This window comes from Trematomus bernacchii, unplaced genomic scaffold, assembly GCF_902827165.1.
Source record: "Trematomus bernacchii unplaced genomic scaffold, fTreBer1.1, whole genome shotgun sequence".
Lineage (NCBI taxonomy): Eukaryota > Metazoa > Chordata > Actinopteri > Perciformes > Nototheniidae > Trematomus > Trematomus bernacchii.
Genome location: NW_022987593.1, coordinates 16,824,859 through 16,848,254, shown reverse-complemented (window position 1 = coordinate 16,848,254; position 23,396 = coordinate 16,824,859). Strand labels below are relative to the sequence as shown.

At 38.6% G+C, this 23,396-nt stretch overlaps 1 protein-coding gene across 3 annotated transcripts; it reads right to left on the bottom strand.

Annotated features, from left to right (window-relative positions):
* Nucleotides 1-1,126: 1,126 nt before the first annotated feature.
* sp2 (sp2 transcription factor) lies at nucleotides 1,127-23,213 on the bottom strand. Of its 3 annotated transcripts, none has more exons than XM_034129756.1 (8): nucleotides 23,172-23,213; nucleotides 17,765-17,841; nucleotides 15,729-16,460; nucleotides 14,615-14,833; nucleotides 13,032-13,323; nucleotides 7,121-7,298; nucleotides 5,211-5,404; nucleotides 1,127-4,679 (listed from the first exon to the last, which is right to left on the bottom strand). In XM_034129756.1, the coding sequence occupies exons 1-8, from the start codon at nucleotides 23,176-23,178 to the stop codon at nucleotides 4,579-4,581; spliced, it is 1,800 nt and encodes a 599-aa protein (XP_033985647.1). In that variant the 5' UTR covers nucleotides 23,179-23,213; the 3' UTR covers nucleotides 1,127-4,578. The 3 variants fall into 3 exon arrangements, with proteins under 3 accessions (XP_033985647.1, XP_033985648.1, XP_033985649.1); XM_034129757.1 differs by lacking the exon at nucleotides 23,172-23,213 and adding an exon at nucleotides 22,640-22,664; XM_034129758.1 differs by lacking the exon at nucleotides 23,172-23,213 and adding an exon at nucleotides 20,124-20,300.
* Nucleotides 23,214-23,396: the final 183 nt, after the last annotated feature.

Below are 23,396 nucleotides of genomic sequence, written 5' to 3'. Positions count from 1 at the left end.
AGTACTTGTTATTGTATGTATTTATGTGCTGCAAAAGTATAAACACCATGTTCTTAAAATTGCTTTATCATTAGTTAAAGTCCAGCAGTGAAAATCCATTGAAAAAAGTGCACAAACCAAAACCAAAAATGCACTAATTCCTAACTAAACTGTGCAATATCAATATGTAAAATGATGTGACTTCAACAGTTCAGTGTGTGTGTACTTCTGTCAAAAAATGTATGTGCTGTTAATTTAATACATGTATTTTTCTTTGCTTTTTCGACTGATGCTTCACTATCCTATTTGCTGTTGTGAGACCAATAGATTATCTTATTTTGAGTTAACGTACATGGGTAATATCTTAAAAGTATATACTTAAAGTATCAAAAGTAAAAGTATGCATTACGCTCAATGGTTGTAATATTATAGAATATAGATATTGTAGTTGTATTACTTTTAAGATAATTTAAGATACTTTGTGTAATACTCAGTAGATGAGTTATATAGCACTGCATGATTTCATACAAAGGGTTTTTTGTTTAAAGGTCACCTATTATGCAAAATCCACTTTTTCATGTCTTTTCTACATCAACATGTGTCCCCTCTGTGTAAAGAGATTCTGAAAGTTTCAGGAACAAATATTCTCTCTTTTTGTCCTGATCCATTTATATAAAAACCTGTCTGAAAATGAGCTGATCATCACTCCACAGATGTACATAGAACATTGAGTGAGGATTAGATAACTATCCCCTGAGCCTACAGGTGGTGCTGGGGTGGAAGCTGGGGTGGAAGCTGGGGTGGAAGCTGGGGTGGAAGCTGGGGTGGAAGCTGGGGTGGAAGCTGGGGTGGAAGCTGGGGCAGGCGAGCAGCAGCTACGTGAAACACAGCAGCAGGAACATGAACATGAACGCAGCAATAGCAAGTGAACACAGCAGTGGCAGCAGCAGCATGAGCGAGGCAGAGGCAGGAAGACCTGGCAGCTTAAATAGAGCGGCATGTTTAGGAGAATGTGTTTGGTTGGTTGTAAGAGGGACGAGGCGCGTCACGTGTTAATGTATCGAGTTGACTGCCTGAACTAGCTCGCAGGCTTCGCCCCATTTATGCTAAAATGGGACTACTAGGAACAAATGAAAGCAGCAGCAGAAATAGTTGGAGTTCTTTATTAAGGGAGGTGACTGTAGAAAAGGAGCAAACTTTATTTTCCGCAACTTTACAGAAGTAACAAAAAAGGAATTGCTGGTTCTCTGGGTTCTCCAAACAAACAAAACACATGGCTGCAGAACAATGTACAACATACAGGCTTGGAGAAGGAGACGCATTTCATTCACCGAAACCAACCAATAGAAATGTCTCAATTTGGAAAAATCTCATTAAACTAAATTACAATGAAGATCAAATTTACAAATTTAGGAACCTGGGATTTTAAATTAGTGCACATTACATTAGCATGTAACAGAAGTTAAAAGACATAAAATAATTGTACAAATGTTGTTACCTGGAATTAGACAAGGAAAAAACATTTTTGAATACTGGGAGCAGCTGTCTAAGGCATCTTTAATTCAATAGAAAAAAGATCTCCTATACAAAGCAGGAATGAAGCTATACAATGTCACATTATATTTTATTCCTTACACACTGTACAAAGTCTGTTTCCTTCAGGCCGGCCACGCCGACCACAACACTAGGCAGCTTAACTTTTGGGTTTTAATATCCTACATTTACGGTGTCTACCAGACACACACTGTATTTACATTATGCAGACATGAAATACAAACATAAATATGAGTACGCTCTGTCTATCCGTCCCCCAATGGCATGTCTTCAGACACATTCTTGAAAAAATACACCAAATATTGGCCACCTGCATGTAAGCTTAAGTTGATCTGTCGCCCCTTGTGAAGCACTTTGAGGAAAATGCTTCAAAGTACTTTTAAAATAAATCTGACTTTAGCTTTTTGGTCAAAGCTGTTTAGCATGTATTGAAACAGTGAAAACTCAAAGCAGAGGTACCTGCTGTCCGATGGCACCGTGCTAATTTGACCAAAAAGCTTATTTTACAATAGCTTGGTGTATTTATCTAAACAAAAGGAACCCCCGCACACATTTGACTTCAAACTGTCTGATGACATGTCAGTTAATCTTCAATATTTCATAAAATGAGCAACAATGTTTTCTGTAAAGCAAGAGACATTAAAGTAAATGATGTGAATACTGTACAGTAGGCCTAATGCTGGTCATCTGTATATCAACAAAAAGTGTTAATTCAGAATTAAAGCTATCACATAGCTGGAAAAAAAGGCATGTATAAAGCAACGAATCAAAGGCCTGAGAAAGATAACTTTTTCATCTCGGCGAGTGATTGTCAAGTTCGGCCAAATCATTGTAAAACTGATCGTATATACAGCAATGCATAGGCTACAAATCCTCAAATCAAAATGATACCATGAGTGAAGCAGAATAGCAGTTACCCTGGACTTTAGTTATGTATTAGTACACATAGTGTAGGTAGGGCTGGGTATCATTCTTTTTTTGATACCTAACAAGATGAAGTAGAAACATTTGAATAAAAAACAAACAAAAAACATTTCCGGTTAATAACAGGAGAGTTAATGTTAAAATAAAAAGTCTAAAAACACAAGCAGCCATTCAAGAACCTAACAGAGAACTGTGTTAAAACCACCCAATGTTTTTGATTTAAATCAGGAAATATGTGATAAAGAACAAGTTAAGAGAATGAACTTGGCCAAATATTAGAAATCTCAATAAATGACAACTTCGATACCCAGCCCTAGACGTAAGCGTACCTTTTGTAATATCGAAGATGGAAAACCAACTCATATTGAACTGAATTAAATCCTTAGCACCTGGAGACTTAAGAGACCTCTTTGACCGTATTTCTCAAACTTTATTATACAAGTTATTGTGATAGTTTTTTATTATTAGTTCACATACTTAATTATTGTTTCAGGGTTTAAAACTCAGCCCCTTGACAACACAGGGAATTAAAAAGTATTCCGGAAATATGAACGTTTTTGCGGTACTTCTCTAAAAAAAGAAGACATTTTTAGGTAGTTTACATTGATTTATATGTGAAATAATGACTCTCCTTGGACATCAAGTTATTGATTCAGTGACAAACTCCTAAAAAAACATGATACTTAACCGTTTCCTCTACATGAATCCAATAATAATAAGAGAGTATAATTTCCTTGAAGTTGGTAATAGGTGACATCCTGCTTTTAAATCATTAACATACTGACCAATCACTCACAACATTTGGTATAATCATATTTGGTGTTCCACAAGGATCAAGCCTGGGTCCTCCATCATTCTCTAATTATATGTTTGCACTTTGTGACATTACACCTAATCATAATAGAAGACTTAAGCCCCTTAACCAGCTTTTCTTTAAGTCGAAATGTTCCTTAATCTTCATCAAAAGTGTCAATACTTGAAATGTAATGTTCAATCTTGCAGATTAAGCGAAATGTATTTAATTTATTTTGTAACGTTTTCTGACATTGATATGTGTCCTTAATGTTGTATTTGGACTACAATATGTATCATTTCCAGCTGGATGTTCACCAATATATTACTAAACTGCTCGGATTTCCCTATTTTGCGAGTTTCTTTTTAAGTTGATTTTGAAATATATATATATATTTTTTTTAAAGGCTCAGTGACTTCTGGCCCTCGACTGTATATGAAAACTTTTTCTAAGCCCGAGACTGAAAGATTTCTGCTGTTTTGTTCTGAGTTCTTGTCTTTACATACTCTTTGTATTTCTGCGTCTCATTTCTTTTTCGATGTCAAGATTTGTTTACATATTTGTGAATGAATTTCTAACAATTGCATGAAAAAATTGTTAGTTTATTATCATTAATAATGTTATGTTTATTAGTATGAATACACACACTTTAAAAAATAGCCAAAACTTCTAAAGGTTTCCAAAAGTCTGTAAGGGGAGTTCATTTTTCGTGTTTAACTGTTTTTTAGGGGGATTTACTGGTTTTAAATCAGCAGACACTCCTGCTAAAACACAAATAACTTAAACACACAATTACCATTTCATTGAGGTAACACATATTTCTATGAAATGTACAAAACAATTGTATTATTTTTGCCTTTTTTGGTGCTTTAAAGCCAATTTTTGAGAGCTCTTACTCACTACAAACAAGTGAAAAAACAAGTGGGGGAAATAAAAAATACAAAAAGAGGGAAACTGTATATAGAATCTTGTGGTCTGAATAATAACATGTATGATCTTCATCCAGAGAGGTTTATAAATAAGCAAATAAGCGTCTGAATCCCCATCATTTTTTGCACGGTCAGTCGGAGCTCGAGGAAAAAGAAGATACATAAAACTATTATTCATACGTTTGCTGGATCCGTTTGAAGTCCACTAGGAAGGTTTTCTTTGTACACCACGCTACACAGTGTCCAGAGTGAGAGGGGATATAGGGACTTTTTTTTGGAGTATTTCCCATAACGGGAGAAGTCACAGACACTCCCTTGGTATCGTCTCCTCTGCCCCTCCGTCCTCTAATACAGTCTTTAGTTTCATAGAGTTTGTCTGTGTAAACGTTGGGCAGCAGCTCACAGGTTCTTGGTGTTAATGTGAGTCTTATAATGCTTCGTCAGGTGGTCACTCCTCATGAAGCGTTTCTGACACTGGGTGCACTCGAAGCGCTTGTCTCCTGTTGGGGAAACAAACAGAAAAAGGTTGTTGATAATGTTTTTAATGTCACAGAGAATATAGGGACAAGCTTACAAACACATTTTCATAAACGTTTTACCTTAAGGGTAAGCAATAAAACCAATATTATCATGGGATTTGTGAGGGCCTGTGTGTCCACATAGAGTCTTTTCCTGAGCAGTAACATCGGTTTTTTATTAATTCCAAGAGAACAGAGTGTAATCAATCATATACTAAGAGATATTGTGGAGTGAATGTGTGTATTCACGTGTGTGTTTCAGTGTCTCCAGCAGACGGACCTTTGTGCATCCAACTTTCTTTGAGCATATTAACAAAACTGATTTGACCAGCTATATGTGCTTAGCGAGATTTTAAGCAGTGTAAAAAAGCCTGTCAGTGCAGCATGGTTTACACTCTCTGTATAAGAGATATTGTGGAGTGAATGTGTGTATTCAGTGTATTCACATGTGTTTCAGTGTATTCACATGTGTTTCAGTGTATTCACAAGTGTTTCAGTGTCCAGCAGACGGACCTGTGTGCGTCCTGGCGTGCCGCTGCAGTTCGTCGCTGCGTGTGAATCGTTTGCCACAGAAAACCCAGTTGCAGACGAAGGGTCTCTCTCCGGTGTGCAGCCGGACGTGAGCTCTGAGAAGCGACGTTTTCCTGAACGTCTTCTCGCAGCCGATGACGTGACAGATGTGCTTCCTCTTCCCAATCTCCCCAGGCCTGCAGAGCGTAAACACACACACACACGGTGAGAAGTGAGATATGTTTACAGGTTTACATCAGGGTAGAGCTGAGCATTCAAAAGGTGAATGGATTTGAGATAAACATGGACATATAAGCGTAAATTGTTCTGTTCATGCAAAACATTTAGATTTTCAGTAGCTAAACTTAACTTACAAAGAACATACAATAGCCACAAAGAATACGATTTGTAGTTATGTTTTGTTTTTGTCAGTAGATCACTAAGACATAACTTTATCTATCGGAGAAATCTCTGTGCCTTTCATTTTTTTGGAGGGACAACACGATTGTTATTCTTAACCTGTTTAGCCCCAAGCCTGTTTTTCAGGTCTCAGGCTCGAAAATGACATTTCCAGAACAAATGACCATATCTTCCCTTCTAAAAGGGGAAAATTAATAATCTTTGTTCTCAAAGCAATGATAAACCTGTGAGTTGGATGTAGAAAAGTCAGAATCAATAAAGATGTTTTTTATTTTAAAGAAAATTCAGATTGAACATAGTACAAAAAATTTAATTATAGTGTCCGTCCAAAAATTCTTTTTTACTTATAGTGAAAACCACCCGTGGATGATGGTAAGGTAGACTAAAAGCTTTATGAATCCAAAGTACAACATATAATAAGTACCCTGTGTCAAGATTGATGCAAAACAAGTGACATTTGACCTTTTTAGAGAGATTTAGAAGAAAAAAAACTCTACCTCTGGGGTCATTTGGGTGGAAATGGGCGTTTTTGCCGTTTCTCTGGAACCTATTGGTCGATTTTGATGATTGACATCTCTTTTGAACCGTTAGAGCCAATAGAATCGAAGGGGAATTTCCACATACACACCAACGTTACCATTGAGAAGTGGGGGCTATGCGCATGCAGTTTGCCCAAAACGAAACCTAACTTACGCTCTGAAATCTGAAAACTAGGTTTATTGCTGATGGATTATCAGAAATCATTTCAAAGTGACACGGACACATTGGATTAACCTATGGATTAACCTATGGATTAACCTATGGATTAACCTTCAGCAGCGTTTTTATCGTTTTAATGTCATTGAAGACCACTTTTGATCAGACAACAACAAAGGTAAGACATATTGCTGTGTTTGCTACCTAATGCCACGTGTTGTGATGTCTGTTTTTGTTTCTCATGTGGCGAGTTCTGATCATGGAGTGATGATACAGATACCTATCGAATCTGTGTAATCTCACGATGCTAATCGACGGGTTGGATTTGCATTTACGATAAGTAATAAGGGTTTTATACCGTGAGTTCTGTGCTAACGGCGTTAGCATTTTTTCGCTCAGGGCTGATTCAGAGGTTCGGCGTTAGTCTCAGGTAACTTATTAAAAACTTAGCAATTCATTGAAAATCTGTCCATTATAGCCATGTCCAGTTGGTAATATTTGTACTTTATATTACATTTCATCATTTAGCTGATGTTTTTAGTGCTGACATACACTTCAAAATATGTTTTTGAGACATTTTAAGACACAGAGGCAATTCAAAGTGCTTCATTAACACATGATAATTAAAAACAAAACAAGACAATTCATAAAAGCGATAAAAAGTTATGTATCTTAGATGAATGTTTCCCCAAAAACAGATAGATAGATAGATAGATAGTACTTTATTGATCCCAAATTGGGAAGGCAAGGTAAAGTGTAATTTAAGCACATATTCGTCCGTCTCTTGACTCTCTCACCTCTTCTCTGCGTCTTTACAGTTGGGGCAGGTGCAGGCCATGCGTCTCTTCTTCTCTCCCTGCTGTCCGGGCAGCTCCAGGGTCAGCGTCTGCTCCATCTGGAGGGCGGGTTGGCCCGGAGACGTTGCCAGCTGGAGTCCTCCACCCTGCATCGCCTGAACTGTGAGGTGCTGCTGGCCTGACAAACACAAACACGCACACACACTGTTAGAGACACCTGAATCTGTTAGAAAGATATCACTGGTCACCGGCTTGAGCTTCAACCTCAGGGTCCATGTATTTAGGATCCTCTCAAGAATGGAAATAGTCATCACATACAGAGCATCAACTAGTTCCTGAACAGTGTCCTTCACATGCTGATATCCAAGAGAGGGAGTTACACAGTCACAAGATGGAGTAATACCGGGTCTTCTAGGTAATCATACATCCTGTCATCTACAAAATACTGACTTTTTTCTAAAAATGTGGATTTTTTTCTAAAAATGTGGATTTTTTCTTAAAACATTTGGACTTTTTCTTAAAAAATTGGGACTTTTTCTCAAAATCTCAAAAAATTGACTTTCTCTCAAAATGTTGCCTTTTTCTTAAAATGTTTTACTTGTTCTCAAAATTCTGCCTTTTTCTCAAAATGTGAACTTTTTCTCAAAATTGGGAATTTTTCTTAAAAAATCGGGACTTTTTCAAAAAATCTCAAAAATCTGAATTTTTCTTTAAAAAATTAACTTTTCCCCAAAATTCTGACTTTTTTTCAAAATCTCAAAATTCTGACTTTTTCTCAAAATTCTGACTTTTTCTCAAGAATGGAAGTAGTCATCACATCCAGAGCATCAACTAGTTCCTGAACAGTGTCCTTCACATGCTGATATCCAAGAGAGGGAGTTACACAGTCACAAGATGGAGGAATAGAAAGCAGTATTCAATGTTTACTTCAGATTAGCTCCATGTCAGAAATGATCATGCTTGTCATATGTCTATCTCCATAGAGGCTGAATCATCATGTTAATCACATAGCTATCATATGCCTCAAACAGTCCTGATGCTCTTCTAGGTAATCATACATCCTGTCATGTTCACAGCTACAGTTGGGATACCTTTGTTATCATGTTACTCTCATATTGGAAGAGGACATTCAGTATTTAAATCTGATTAACGATACCAGCTGTTCTGTCTAGTACAATACGGCAGGCGGTACCTCAGCATCCGGACCAAAACCACCAGACTCAGGGACAGTTTTATCCCACAGGCAATACGACTATTAAACACCTGAGCTCTGTAAAGTGACCCGGTAAAAATTCATCTGTTTGTCATCTTGCTATCTACTTATTAATTTTTGTATTTTATTATACATGTTGCATTGTTGGAGGAGCTCAGGTCAGAAGAATGTCATTGCCATTTCTACACTGTAGCTTACGTGCATATGATAATAAAACCTTCTTGAATCTTGAGCTGACTGTCATGAGGCAACGTGGACTGAACTTCTAATTAGTGATTAATGGTACCATGAATATAGTGACACGAGAAAGCAAAGAGTTTAAAAATTGTATTTGTTTTTGTCAGCCATGACTGTTTCTCTTTGTTTGAGCAGACTACACAAGATAGCCTGAGGAATAAAATGTTCCACTGCTGCATCTCGTGGGCTCGATTTCAGGGAGTTTTTCTTTTATGGTTTTGATGATACATACGTTTTTCATAACTTTATTGTGCAAGCAAGATCAGCTGTAAGTAGCAAGAAGAAAATCAGACAGATAACCTCAAGGCAAAGTATCAAGGGAGTACAATTTAGGGGAAATATACAATGTAGTCATGTATAAAATCTTACAAAATAACATGTGACCGTTCTACTTGATTCCTATAACCCAAATATTGAAACAGCATAGTAATAATTATCTCTGTAGATTCTTGATCCATGTAAGCTGTTTCCATTTACAACCAGGAAAGACAATCTAAGTGAAAAACTGACACTTGTTCTGTCCATCTGTCAGTCTCCTCCGTCCTGTGGTTTCAGTGTTATGGACAGTGCAAGGACCCTTCATTATTATTTGTCATTATTTGTAATAATATGTTTTATTTTATTTCATCCTACTGTAACGAAACCACCTATCCCCCCAGGATAAATACATGTTTTGAGTCCAATTCTGATTGATTCTAATGAAGCGCTGCTCACTGACTCACACTGTACATCAGAGTTCCCGTTAGCCGGTAATTACCGGACAATGACCGGTAAAATATGCTGAAGTCCGGCAAATCTAAATCTCTCCGGTCAAAATGTCCGGTCAAAATAATTTTCCCTTAGCGCAATACCGCATCAGTTGCGCCACTTATGTGACAGACAAGAATAGTATGTGACAGACAAAAGAGTATGTGACAGACAAAAATTGTCAATTCTAATGTCTAACACTTAATGTGGAGAAAGAGATGTCCTGTATGGGTTGATTGTGCGTTGATCTGTTGGTAATGCCTCGGGGTTCCGGTGGGCATGTAAACAAATGCATAATGCTGCGCTATACTTTGTGGCCTCATCCGGTTGCATAGCGACGCTTATTGTTTAGGTGTCTTTTAACAAGCAGGTAGTCATATCATTAGCTAGAACTAGCTAGATCTGATCGATATGGACATAAATGCGAGTAAAGTCTAATCTGACAGGAGAGAGAGATCGGCTGCTGCTGACGAGTCGACACGCAGCTCTGCATGATCCCCTGCAGCGGCGAGCAGAGCAAAACACACTTCAGGTTAGAAAATCACACGTAGCTATTTTAATTACCTCTCAAACTACCTAAACTAGTTATAGATATGTTTAGTTTTACTGTCGGGTCACTCATTACTGGATCCGCGAGCTGCATGATACTGACGGGCTGTCAGGAGAAGGAGAGAGCGCTCCGTTTATTATTCCCGCGTTTTTGTAAATTACTGTACACTTTTGAATAATGTAGTTAATCTACTATAATTAGTTTGTTTAATGTCGAATCATATCAATTTGTTTTAAAGCTCAATAAATAACAAAGAAGACCTTTAACCGGCACTTATCTAATTTTGTCCGGAAGATTTCAACTTTAACGGACATGTTGACCGGCAAAAAAATATTCTAACGGGAACTCTGCTGTACATTTAAGATTGATATTGAATTGAATATTTAATTCCATGCACACTGTATGTAAATAATATCCTGCTTATATTTATGGGCTCAGAACAGTCTCATAATACACACATGCACACAGAAGGATTCACACTTGTATTTCATGATCCGCAAAAGGAGTCACACTTGTATTTCCGGATCCACACTTGTGTTTGTCAATGCTCACACAAATGTGTTCCGTTTCATATACATGTCAATAAAATCCAAATACAGAAAAAAGTTTTACATATGTATTTTTGATCCTCACATATTTGTTTTCCGTTTAAATCCCCTGAACCTGCAAACACAACCCGCTTTCTGTGCATGGATCGCTCTGCATTCGTGTGTGGGTTTTTTGAGACTCCCCTGACGGTCACCCGATTCGTACTTGTAATTTTTTCTATCTATAGCCAATCAGATGTCTCCTTCATTATAAGCCAATCACATGAGCGCGTCCCCACGAGGGTAGATTTCTTGCGTTCATGACGTAGCGCTTCATATACGCATTTTGCGCTGTCCGGACTCGGAGCAGTGTTTCCGTGGACAGAATTTATTTTACCGGACAAATTTGAAATTTACCGGTCATGTTTCAATAATAATAATAATAAGAAGAAGAAGAAGCAGAGTTTCCGTTAGCAGGTAATTACCGGACTATGACCGGATATGGCTAATAACACGGGAGTAAGGATCATCTCTTTTTTCCTCTCTCCCTCCCTCTCTCCTGACAGCTCGTCAGTTTCTCATGCAGCTCGCTAAAACTTCACTCGCGTTTATGTCCATATCGACCAGATCCAGCTCTCCTGATCGGCCTTTATAGAGAGCACCGATCAAACTATTAAGAGTGAATATCGGCCGATAATGACCGGCGGGGCTCCCCCCGTTGACAGTTCACTGTCTAGCACTGGCTTCGTAGTGCACTGATCGATTAGGCTAAGCTAACCTGTAGCTGCTCCCTCCACACTCACAACAACTTCATACAGACATAAATAAAGCAGCTGTATTCGCCATACAGGAAACACACATTTAAAACGGTTTTGCCTGCCGTTTTTGTGTACACAAGCATTCATTAATGGTTCGGAAAGTGGCACTGTACCTTAATAATATAAAGGCTTGTATTTGCGTGCATTTCCTCCTCGGAAAGTGGCAATGTACTGAGAATGGAGGTGTCCTGAGATTAGCGCCTGCAGGCAGGCTCCATGGACCTGTCAGCTCCGGACAGCGCAAAATGCGTACATGAAGTGCTACGTCATGAACGCAAGAAATCTACCCTCGTGGGGGCGCGCTCATGTGATTGGCTTAGAATTGAGGAGACATCTGATTGGCTATAGATAGAAAAAATTACAAGTACGAATCGGGTGACCGTCAGGGGAGTCTCAAAAAACCCACACACGAATGCAGAGCGATCCATGCACAGAAAGCGGTTTGTGTTTGCAGGTTCAGGGGATTTAAACGGAAAACAAATATGTGAGGATCAAAAATACATATGTAAAACTTTTTTCTGTATTTGGATTTTATTGACATGTATATGAAACGGAACACATTTGTGTGTGCATTGACAAACACAAGTGTGGATCCGGAAATACAAGTGTGACTCCTTTTGCGGATCATGAAATACAAGTGTGAATCCTTCTGTGTGCATGTGTGTATTATGAGACTGTTCTGAGCCCATAAATATTGTGTATATTGTGTTAACAGCAAAGTGGCCCTTCAATAGAGTTTGTATTTGTCAGACAGTTAATAGATGTTTTATCTTCACGGTTATCTGTATATTTGTCTTACTCTCTAATGCTGGTTTATTTCTATTTCTATTTTGTGATGTTTCTATTTTATCTTTTAATTTGTTATTATGTGCAATGCCTTGTTTTGTTTCATGCTGCTGCAACTAATTGGGATTCATAAAGTACATCTTATCTTATCCTTCTGGAATGTCACTTGTTAAGATAGAGAACTAGTACTTGTTATATACAACCAGAGAGGGCAAAAGTACACATCCTTTACTCAAGTAGAAGTACAGATACTTGTGTTTAAAAATACTCTGGTAAAAGTAGAAGTACTGACTAAACTTCTTTACTCAAGTAAAAGTAAAGAGGGCTTTGAAATGTACTTCAGTAAAAAGTACCCATAACTAGCAGCTGTTTTAAAGAGTACCTGACCTCCCTTTATATTAATAGAACAATAATGTCATTGTTAGCTAATGAATGTTTCCATGCTGAACAACGGCAACATGACAACGTTTTCATTGGTCCCTCTTCTTTAGAGAAGACCAGGAAATGATGGATACACGGATCGTGTTCAAATCAATAGGCACGCAATAACTCTAAATAATAATGATCACGCCACCAAACACACATTCAAACTAAAGGAACCAGCCTGTTTGGGAAATGTGAGAAGTAGAAAGTACAAGTATTTGGGTTCAACATGTAAGAAGTAGAAAGTACAGGTATTTGGGTTCAACATGTAAGAAGTAGAAAGTACAGGTATTTGTATTCAAAATGTAAGAAGTAGAAAGTACAGGTATTTGTGTTCAACATGTAAGAAGTAGAAAGTACAGGTATTTGTGTTCAACATGTAAGAAGTAGAAAGTACAGGTATTTGTGTTCAACATGTAAGAAGTAGAAAGTACAGGTATTTGGGTTCAAAATGTAAGAAGTAAAAGTAAAAAGTCGCCTGAAAAAGAAGTAGTGGAGTAAAGTACTGATACCAGAAACATGTACTTAAGTACAGTAACAAAGTATTTGAACTCCACTACTTCCCACCTCTGTATACAACAAATAGAAGATCATCAGATCATCCGCTCACCTCCAGCGTTGGTGATGGTGACAGGAACTCCCTGCACCTGGACCCCATTGATACTGATCGTCTGCACGGCCTGCGTCGCTGAAGTCAGCTGAGACGTGTTTAACGAAATCATTCCCCCCGCAGGAGCGATTTTAGCCAGAGTTCGTTCCTTCTTCCCGCCCTGAAGCGTCCTCTTGATGCTGGCCTGCGGCGGAGAGTTGGTGACGACCGCAGTGGTTTGGGTCGATGAGGTGGAGACCGAGTCCTGGAGCTGAACCGTCTGCCACTCACCTGATGCTGTTTTGAAGAGGAACTGACGGAGAAAAATGCGTTTTATTTATTTACTGGATTCCACATTGTAGTCTGTGCTTTACACCACCAGTGTCTTTTACTCGGGGAAAACATGCAACCATGTGCAACCAAAAGAAGGTAACGGGTCATTTGTTTACTCATATTTTAAAGAAGAATAGGCCACAATTAAAGGTAGGGTAGGTAAGTTTGAGAAACCGGCTTGAGATCGCTAGAATTTGAAAATACACAACCAGAGAATATCTGCCACTTCCTTACAGAGCCCCTCCTCCAACACACACGAACGCGCACATGACCAATGAGGGCACGAGATAAGTTTGTGCACAGATGGAAGGCTGACAGGCAGGTAGGCCATCCAGTCATTTTAGCCGGGCCGGCTCAAATGATTGTTCGTGCTTTTTACAGTACTACGGCTTCCACAGATGACATTTTTTTATGGATTTTTTGTCAAAGCACTTCAGATATTCATTGCTATCTGGATGTTAAGAGCATTCCATGGAATATAACAAAAAGTGTATCTCGAGCCGGTTTCTCAAACTTACCTACCCTACCTTTAAGTATTGACAAAAAATACAAAATGTAACAAAAATGGTAAGTGGATAGTGATTTTGTAACTTGAAAAGGAGAAATAATAATTACATACAATATATGTATAATCTTTGTCGAAATAACTTTTCCATTTCAACCTTTTTATCCTGGTCTTTCTCCGTTCCCATTTGAAAAAAAAAAACAATCTACCATCAAGCAAGTGAAACAGCCAGGATGTACCTGATTAGGTTGTTTTCAAGTGAATGGCCACTGTTTTAAACAGCTGTTCTTCTGTTTCAGTGTATATTTATGTCTTTTTGTATATACTGTGACTTAGTAAGGCAGAGAACCATGGCCAGGATTGTCCATACAAGAAATGTTCGATCTCACATGGGAGTTCCTGGTCAAATAAATTAAACATGTAAAGCAACTTAGCTTCAACACTGCTATTATGGTGATATAATCAGTAGCATGTAGTCACCTTTAATTTAATTTCATAGCAGCTTTGACTGTATCAGGGTCTAACCGGGTAACAGAGGCGTGCTCCCTCAAACCAAAATGTCAATTTTCCCCGTGAAATGTTGAAGTGATGCCAGAAAACAATATTTCCGTTCGTCAAAACTGCATTATTACTCCAGAAATAGGAAAATCGTGTCAAATAGACGGTCAGACGGCAGAGACAGCTTTGTTTTTACGGAGCCCTGAATGAATAGAAAGTGACGTTAGCCTCCTTATACTATATATTTCTAGAAAAAAACCCTGGTTACCTGTGTTGGCGTTGGATCTGATTGGGTGACCTGCAGGCTCGAGGGGGCTGAGTGTCTCTGAGGGATTGTGGGTAATGTGGCGGATGCAGCCTGCACCACCTTCAGAGCCTGCTGGGGGATCTGAACCACCTGAGACTCCGGTTTGGACTGAACCAGCTGGACCTGCTGCACCATGGCCGGCTGACCAGGACTCTGGACGATCAGGAGGTTGTTTCCCGCCTGGAAATACAGAGAGGTTAGTCTGGGAGGCTTTTAGCCAATGGAGCGTCAGGACCATCATCCCTAACCACCAACTGAAGGGGAAAATATTCAGTGTGTTTGGATCAAGGCTGCAGATTTATAAAAGGGATGTTGGGATGGAGTCATGTCTGGAATAGTTCAGTTATGGCACCATCTCTGCCACCATTAAACCACTTTTAATCACGTCTTTTGGGGGTTTGAACAAGCTGTAAATAAACTGGTGTTAATGTCTTAATAGAAGCATTTAAATTATATATTAACTTTTCTCCTTCTAGTTTTGTTTTTCCCAATTCAAGAGGATAATCTCCAAGTCTTTACTGGCTTAATATTCCGTTAACTTCACATTGCATACAGCGAGTTTACGTTTTTGTTTGTGCTAACGCAGCAGGGAACGATGCTTTTCAGGGAGGAGAGTTTTAACCAAAATAGTTGTACAGTAGTTGCCATGGTAAAGATGCAAAGAAAGTTATTGTATATTATAACTTTAATCCTATTTTTCTTCCAACAGTTAAATACAGTTATGTTTGGTAAATGTGTTGATTTGCTAATTAACAGAAAATGTACAATAATCATATAATAATAAAAGGAAATATGTTACATCAAAGTTATTTAGTTTCATATCATCGTACAATGCGAATTTGTGTTAGGGGCTTTTTTGGACCCAAACATTATTCTAAACTCAGGGTTCACTTACTGGCTTTTTCCCACATTTTCAATTAAATGTCACAGACTTATTCAGTCCATTAGCTCCACCAACATTTAAATAATGGCTAAATATACAAATACACATTCTCTCCCAGGTGAACCTGTAGTTAATCATATGCTATCAAAGATACTGTTTGTGTTTCTTTAAGAGCTTCTCTGCCACATGTACCTGGATGATGTTGTCTCCAGCTTCTATCAGGATGGTCTCCATCTCTGATGTTGGAGAGGGAGGCTGTGCAGGAGACGGAGCATAAGCATTCAGAACTATTTTCTTCTTCCTGCCTCTTCTCCCCTTCGCTGGAGCAGCTGCTGTCTCTGTGATGAACTGAGTCCCGCACATCTCTCCCGTCGCCACGTTGAGCGGCAGCGTGATCCCGCCGGGCAGCTGCACCATGTGGGAGTTGTTTGATTTACGCGATCTGGGGGAGGGTTTGATCGCTAAACTCTTCTGTGGTGTGATGGGAGTGTTGGCAGCGTTTTGGGAAGGTACCGTCATGGGAGTGGTGATAATGGCCTGGTTTGTGCCCGGTATGAGTTGGATCTGACCTCCTTGTGGCATCATCTGGATGGTCTGATTCCCTTGGATCTGAGGCATCATCTGGTACTGGATATTGGCGGGTGCAGAGTTGTTATTTCGGGCCGGGCTCTGCTGGATTGTGAGCACGATGGGGCTGCCGGGCGCTGAGGAGCCCAGGCCGGCAGGAAGCTGGATCACATTGCCCTTGGCTGAGAGGAAGCCCAGGTTTTTGGGAGGAGCGGGGGCGATGGGAGCAGGTTTTATGGGGAGGAGGCGGCGAGGCTGAGGCTGAGCTGGAGGAGAAGTGACGGGAGCCTGAGCAGCAGGAGGGCCGATTTTACTACAGGTGGCGGCAAGGAGGGCGAGAGGAGAGGGCTGGTGGTCCTGCAGGGAGACAAACACTTCCAGTCAGACATAACACACACAGCAGGCAGTAAAACCAGCATGATTAGACACACTTACAGAGAGATAAGGGGAGATAAGAAGCTAAAAGAATCTCCTTCAGCACTTTGGGAAAGACAGATCTGTTGATGCCTTTAAAATAGGCCAAAAACACCTCAATGGTTTTACAGAATGATCTTTGCATTGAAATTATTAACCTTAAACTTGTTATATATAAGAAAACAACTAATATTATATAATTTACGATAATCAAAAGCTCAAAAGCTCACTGCCATATGCACTAAAAACAGCTTGAGTAGTAACAGAGAGATAAGGGGAGATAAGAAGCTAAAAGAATATCCTACAGCGCTTTGGGAAAGAAAGATCTGTTGATTCCTTTAAATCCTGACTGAAAATGTTTTCTGTTCACTTTGATCTTTCCTAATATCACCAGCCGGGTACACAAAACCCATCTTGTTATTTTAAATGAATAACCACAGCCTTAAATAATATACTCTACTTATTTTCAATATTATATGACATTTTATTGATAGTCTCACTGCCGTTTAAACACCTCAAAAAAGCCGGGATTATTTCGTTTCAAGGTTCAAGGTTCTTTATTGTCAATCTGACATAGCTACAGAGTAATTATGTAGTTGAAAATCTTATGTCACAGGCTTCTCCAACAATGCAACATAATAACATAATAACAATAAGAGCAAGAGCAATACAAAAAAAAAATAGTTATAAAATAAAGTGATGATGTGGAATAGTGCAGTACGAGTCTATATACAAGTTATTGGAATGATATATATATATATATATTAGGTATTAGACACATATACTGTTTCCTAAAGCCCAACACTGTACTTCCATCAGCTCAGATATTAAATATTACAACATTGATTGTGTATTATCTTCAAGTCATCATTCAAAACTCACCTGTTCACCATGGCCTTTGACCCCTAACCCATCACAGTCCCCCTGCTTCCACTCCTACTGCTACTTATTTAATGTGTACTTTATTATTTGCCCCTCTTGTTTGTTTGTTCACCATGTAAAGTAGCCTTGGGTCCCTTGAAAGGCGATATACAAATGTAATCTATTATTGTTATTATGAATGATACATCTGTTTCTATCATTTAAAAAAAGGGGAAGATCTATCACTCAGTTCGATCCTGGCAGGAAAATGTCTATCCAGTTTTTCAGCGTCATGAACGCGTCGTGGGTGAACTGAGGTAATGGCGTCAGCAGAGAGAAGCCAGAGTGTAGAGGGAAGTGGGACTCAACATCTGGACGTTACTCACTTGTATGGAAACGTTGGAGGGCTGAAGGTATTCACTGGGACTGACAGCAACAGTGGTGGCCATACTGTCCTGTTGTTCTGGAAAACACACACACACACACTGAGTTAGATTCAGGCTGTATCTATGTTCAGTGGTTAGTCTGTCCAAGGACATCACAGGAGGACATTCATACAAAACAGAAACACATCGAAGGAAGACAAGCTCCATAATATCCTGCTGTAATCACGATTAATTCAACATCATCGGTTACACAATTAGGCTAAGTAATAAGCATAAAACGTGTCAGGGTGTAAGAAAAGAGTTATAAGATGTAACATTAAACTTACAGCTGAGAAATATATTAATATGTTATTCTTTCTATTTCTTCCATTATTTGCCGTCATCAACTGAACTTAGTCAATAAACCCACAATGTTGATGATTATTTATTAAAATTGTCGTAGCCAACCCTACAATATTTGTTTTAATGACGATATTGGTATGACACTGACTATTACCCACAACATTATACATTACATTAATGCACATCATACCAACAGTATTGCACATTTCTTCTCCACACTACCCATTTTAAATCAACACAGTTCTCCACTTTAAATATGGTATATAGTATTTGTCATATTTTATTATATTTGACTGTACTCAGTTTCTCACATAATTATATTTTGAGTTAATATTGTCTTTATTTTTAATTGGTTAGAAATGTCTCAAAACTGTTATTTAAAAATAGCCATCATAACAGTTCTATTTTTATTTTATTTAGTTTTGCTACGTATTATTCTTTATCGTATGCACCACATACACCAAAGCAAATTCCTTGTATGTGTAAACCTACTTGGCAATACAATCGATTCGGATATCAAGGTATTTGTGATATTAAATGTTTCTCCATACGTTACCAGCCAAACATAAGATGTTCATCGTCATAACTACACTGTAGCTATGTACGTAAGACTAATAAAAGCCTTGAACCATAGTTAAACTACTAAAGAACAATAGTGATGTTGTGCAGGTTTAAGACTTATCTAATAGAGTGCCACAGTCCTAAAACCCGAAGTAAGCTGCGCATCTAATCGATAGATTTATGATTAGAAAATTATAAAAGTAGGGTAGACATGTGGAGATTATCCGACTGAACAAAACGTGATCCGTCTCTTAAATGTGTCTCAACCACAGACCTTATTTCCAGCTATTTTCCAAAATCCTATGGAGAAATTGCATTGCGTTTTTGTCGAAGGAACCCATGCGCAGCTTACTTCCGGGTGTTAGGACGCGTCACTGTGGCACTCTATGGTCATACATTTATTAGGGTACAAGGTAATTTTCACACTATAACATATAGCTGTCTGGGAGGTATGACAATTAGTTTACAATCTTAAAAACATTTGGTAAATAGTTCACACAGTATGACCTTAAAAACACCAGTATGCCGATTTGAAAAAACGGCTTAGATATCTCTGTTATACACTATTTGAAATGTTGGCTAATAAAGCTACCATGTGCACACATCCATTTGATCACATTGAGTGCTACTTCATCAACCAGCTTATTATTAATATCTAATAAAACATAATTATGACACCTGAAAATTATCATAATAGGGCCCCTTTAAACATTTTGAAAGCACAAGCAGCATTTGGATATTGTGCAAAAGCTCATGTTAAATAACTGACATCCTTTTCCCTAAACATCTAAATTGCTGGTTTACTTGACGTTAGCTGACTGGCCATGTTATGTTCGCTCCTTGAAAAGTATTGATTAATGAATTAACCAATAACAAAAGAACTGGCCAAAATTCAGAAGCTCTCAACGCAAAGAATTGCATCATTGGACTGCAGTCATCACTCATGTATTAATTATTATTATATACATTTTAAGACACCCAGCATAAGTACTTTTAGGGCAGGCTGCCCGATGGTTTAGTGGCAGAGTAAATCTTGAGCAATGCAGCCTAATGGCCCAAAAAGGTTGAGGCTGTTACTCTCAGAAAGATTTGCACTGAGGGAAGTGAAGATACACTCAGGACTTACAGCGAGGGACCTATTCCACTAGTCATTATGGCCTGAACTGCAATACAAGTGAAGAATATATCCCCTAAAATAAATTCTACTGCAGAAGCCAATTTTAAGGTAGGCATACAAAAAGTGCCTTAAGGGTGTAATGTGTGGTTTTATGCAGAAGTGGTGTTTTTCCAGGTTTAACTGAACTTAATTGAACTTGTAAAACTGAGCTCAAGACATGTCAGATGGCAAACACTTGAAAGCAAACAGCAGGTGACACGTAACCACATGACAGCCACAGAGAGCTGCTCTGGCAACCAGCAACACAAGTGAGAAGTGCAAAGGCTGCTGGGAACTCACTGATTTGTCACGGATGTACTGCAAGAGATAATGATTTCCCCATCGCACTGATGAGCCATAAAGTAGAGCAGTGTGTGCCTCTAAAGCAGAGAACTGCAGTTACATTCAAGTCACAGGGCTGAGCATTTCTTGTTGTTTTTCTAAATATAAATACTTCGCAACTTAAAAAAGACATCGTTTTGCAAATAGTTAAGCTGCTATGAAAGTAGGGCTGCTCGATTATGGCAAAAATCATAATCTCGATTATTTGGGTCAATAATTGATATCATGATTATTAAAAACAATTATCCATTTACTTTGAAAACATCAGTATGTTTTTAACAGTTGATTACCCTGAACTTTAAGTATAATTCAACTGAAAAACCAATAATAAAAAAAAATATTAAAATAAATAAATAATAATAATTAATAAAAAAATTATCGTTTTATTTCGATTACTTTGTTTTCGTAATCGTTGCAAGCCATAACAAGATGTGTTGTTTGCTTTGTGCAAATGGTGCAAGGACACTTATGGCGCATTTCCACTGCAGGGCCTCGCTCGGCTTAGTACGGTATAGTTAGGCCTTGGTAGGCCAGGCTCACTTTATGCTGCGTTTCCATTACAGTTTAGTAGCTGGGGTAGTAACTATAGTAACGCAGTGTAGGCGGAGCCGTGACGTGATCTTCAATGCGAAACACAGAAAAACAACATCAGTCGTTAGCTGTTAGCACTCAGAGCTCTCAGCTCCTCATATCCGTTCAGAAACTAGACAAAAGTTAAACAAGTACACACCACAGACTGTCTGTGTCATGGCGAATACAGTCGCTACGCTACCTTGTTTGGATTAGGAAATTGAGTAACAAGTTTAAAATAATCATGTTTATCACACACTGGACAGAATGTTTTATATTTGACTAGTTATTAAGGATTGCATGCATTCAGTTTGCAGGAAAACATATGCAAAGCTCTGTGACTCCAATAGTATAGTGTAGTATTTTAGCATAGTGAAACATGAAACACTGGGGCTTCAAGACAGTCAAATTCACACCTACACTATTTAAGTAGGTTGTTATGAGGGAGTGTCAAAAATACAAAACACTGTATCGACAAAATCAACTGCTTAATTCTGACACCTCCTCTGTATGTGCTGAACTTTACCCTGACAGTAAATAACCTCTGTGTTGTGGCCAAACAGGAACTACTTCCTGTTAGAGCTGAGGGCCTCATTAGGAGAAAGTTTTATAAAGGCAGCTGTGGATCACGGTGCCAAACACTTCACTGTCAAACCAAAAGACTTTCACACAGGAATACCACAGCCTGTGAACCACTAATCTCTGATGGCTTAGATTCCATTTGAGCAGTGGTGGGAGAAGCATTCAGCTAATGTATTCAATTAGAAGTACTAATAACACACTGGGAAATACTCCACTACAAGTAAAAGTCCTGCATACAAAACCCTACTTCAAGTACATGTATAAACGCAAAATACACTTAAATACACAGTACTTATTGTGCAGTAAAATGTGCCATCATGTTCCTTGTAGTGTGATTATTATACATGATGTGTTGTGATTAATATAACTGCTACAGTAATGTGTATTTTGCATTTCACAGCCATCGATGTTTAAGTTGCTTTATACACAGTTGGGTAGTACTACAACAATGCATCATATTCTATAAGATCCTCATGTGTGTAGCTTTGTTGCTGAGCTATGAGAACAACGTCTCTCAAAAAAGTCAACTATTCATGCGCTAAGAAAAGCCGCAGTTTTCCAGCTGATCCAAGAGGATTTTAAATGGTTTATTTAGCTTAAAAAGTACACAAAGAAAGATGTCATCCTGTAGTTCACTATCAGGTTCAACACATCTTAAGACACATGGTTTTCACTGGACAGAAAGAGGATTACAAACTCTAATCTCACAAGTGATTAAAGCTGTAAATGCAATATTGTCTTTGAGCAGAAGTATAACGTAACATGCAATGTAAATAGTACCTCAAATGTGTCCTTGAGTACAGTACTCGAGTACATTTTAAAACAAAGTATGCATCAACCAAATTATTTTTTACAGGGTTTACACACTAAAGTGAAGTTATTGAAATAAGCTCAACTTTCACAACTGCTACATGTAAGTGATGAACACATATATGAACACAATATAATCTATGTTATTCTGAAAATGTAATCCTGCATACTTTTAGTTCTTAAACATATCTTACTGATCATAGTTGGGTATTTCCATTATGAGGTATAACCACTTTTAATGGAGTAAAATATCTGAATACCACCACTGCAAGTGATGCACAAATAATAAGTAATCCAAAACATTCATCAATGATTCTGAAAAGGGTCATTCTGTTTACTTCTGGTACCGTAACATATTTTACTGCTCATACTTTTGTACTTTGATTGAGAGGTTTTGAATGCAGGGTTTTCACTTCTTAGAAGGTATTTCTATTATGAAGTATAACTACTTTAACTAAAGTAAAATATCTGAATATTTCTTCCACCACTGCCAGTAATGCACACATACTTACTCGCATACTAAAAAAAACAGTGCGGCCTCAGAATAGCGCCGCCATCAAACACATACAGTTGGTTTACTGTGGCTAACGGTAGCTAGCTAGCATGCTAACTAGCACCACTGTTTAACCGGGGGTAAAGCTGAAGTGGTTAGCCGCTAGCTTAAGCTGATTTTCCCTCAGTGCAGCTTAGTTTCTACTTATAAAACGAACCAAAATGGGACCGTTACTTGCTCCATCTTTGTATGTTACCCAGGAATAAATGGGCGGGGGGAAAGCACTGGAAACACAACTAACGCACCATAGATAACACTCGCATATTTGGCTAGCTGATGCGTTAGCTAGCCAGACAAACTCTTTGATACAGAAAAAGGCTGCCCTTTTTTCCGGAAGTGCAACCCTTATTTAGGTTCACCCAACTGCCCGAGTGGCCCCTAAAAAAACACACTTATTCGTCCCATGTCCAGTTGTTTTCTCTTCAATGCAAATATAATGTTTTAACAAAGTAGAATGTAATATAAACACCAATGTTTTAATTCCTACCCACCGCTCATGACGACATTCGCTCTCCGTGAGCCTTGAAGACCGAGCCCCGTGGAGGAGTCCGCCTGCGCCGCCGATGCAACCAATCAGCGGACAGGGGAGCGTTGAGCGACAAGCAGGCTGGCCAATCAGCTTGAACTGTTCGTTTGAGTGAAATTTGATTGAGCCAATTGTAGTGCGAGATCTTTGTACGTCGTTCGATGGATGACGGCTGGACCAATTGGATGTC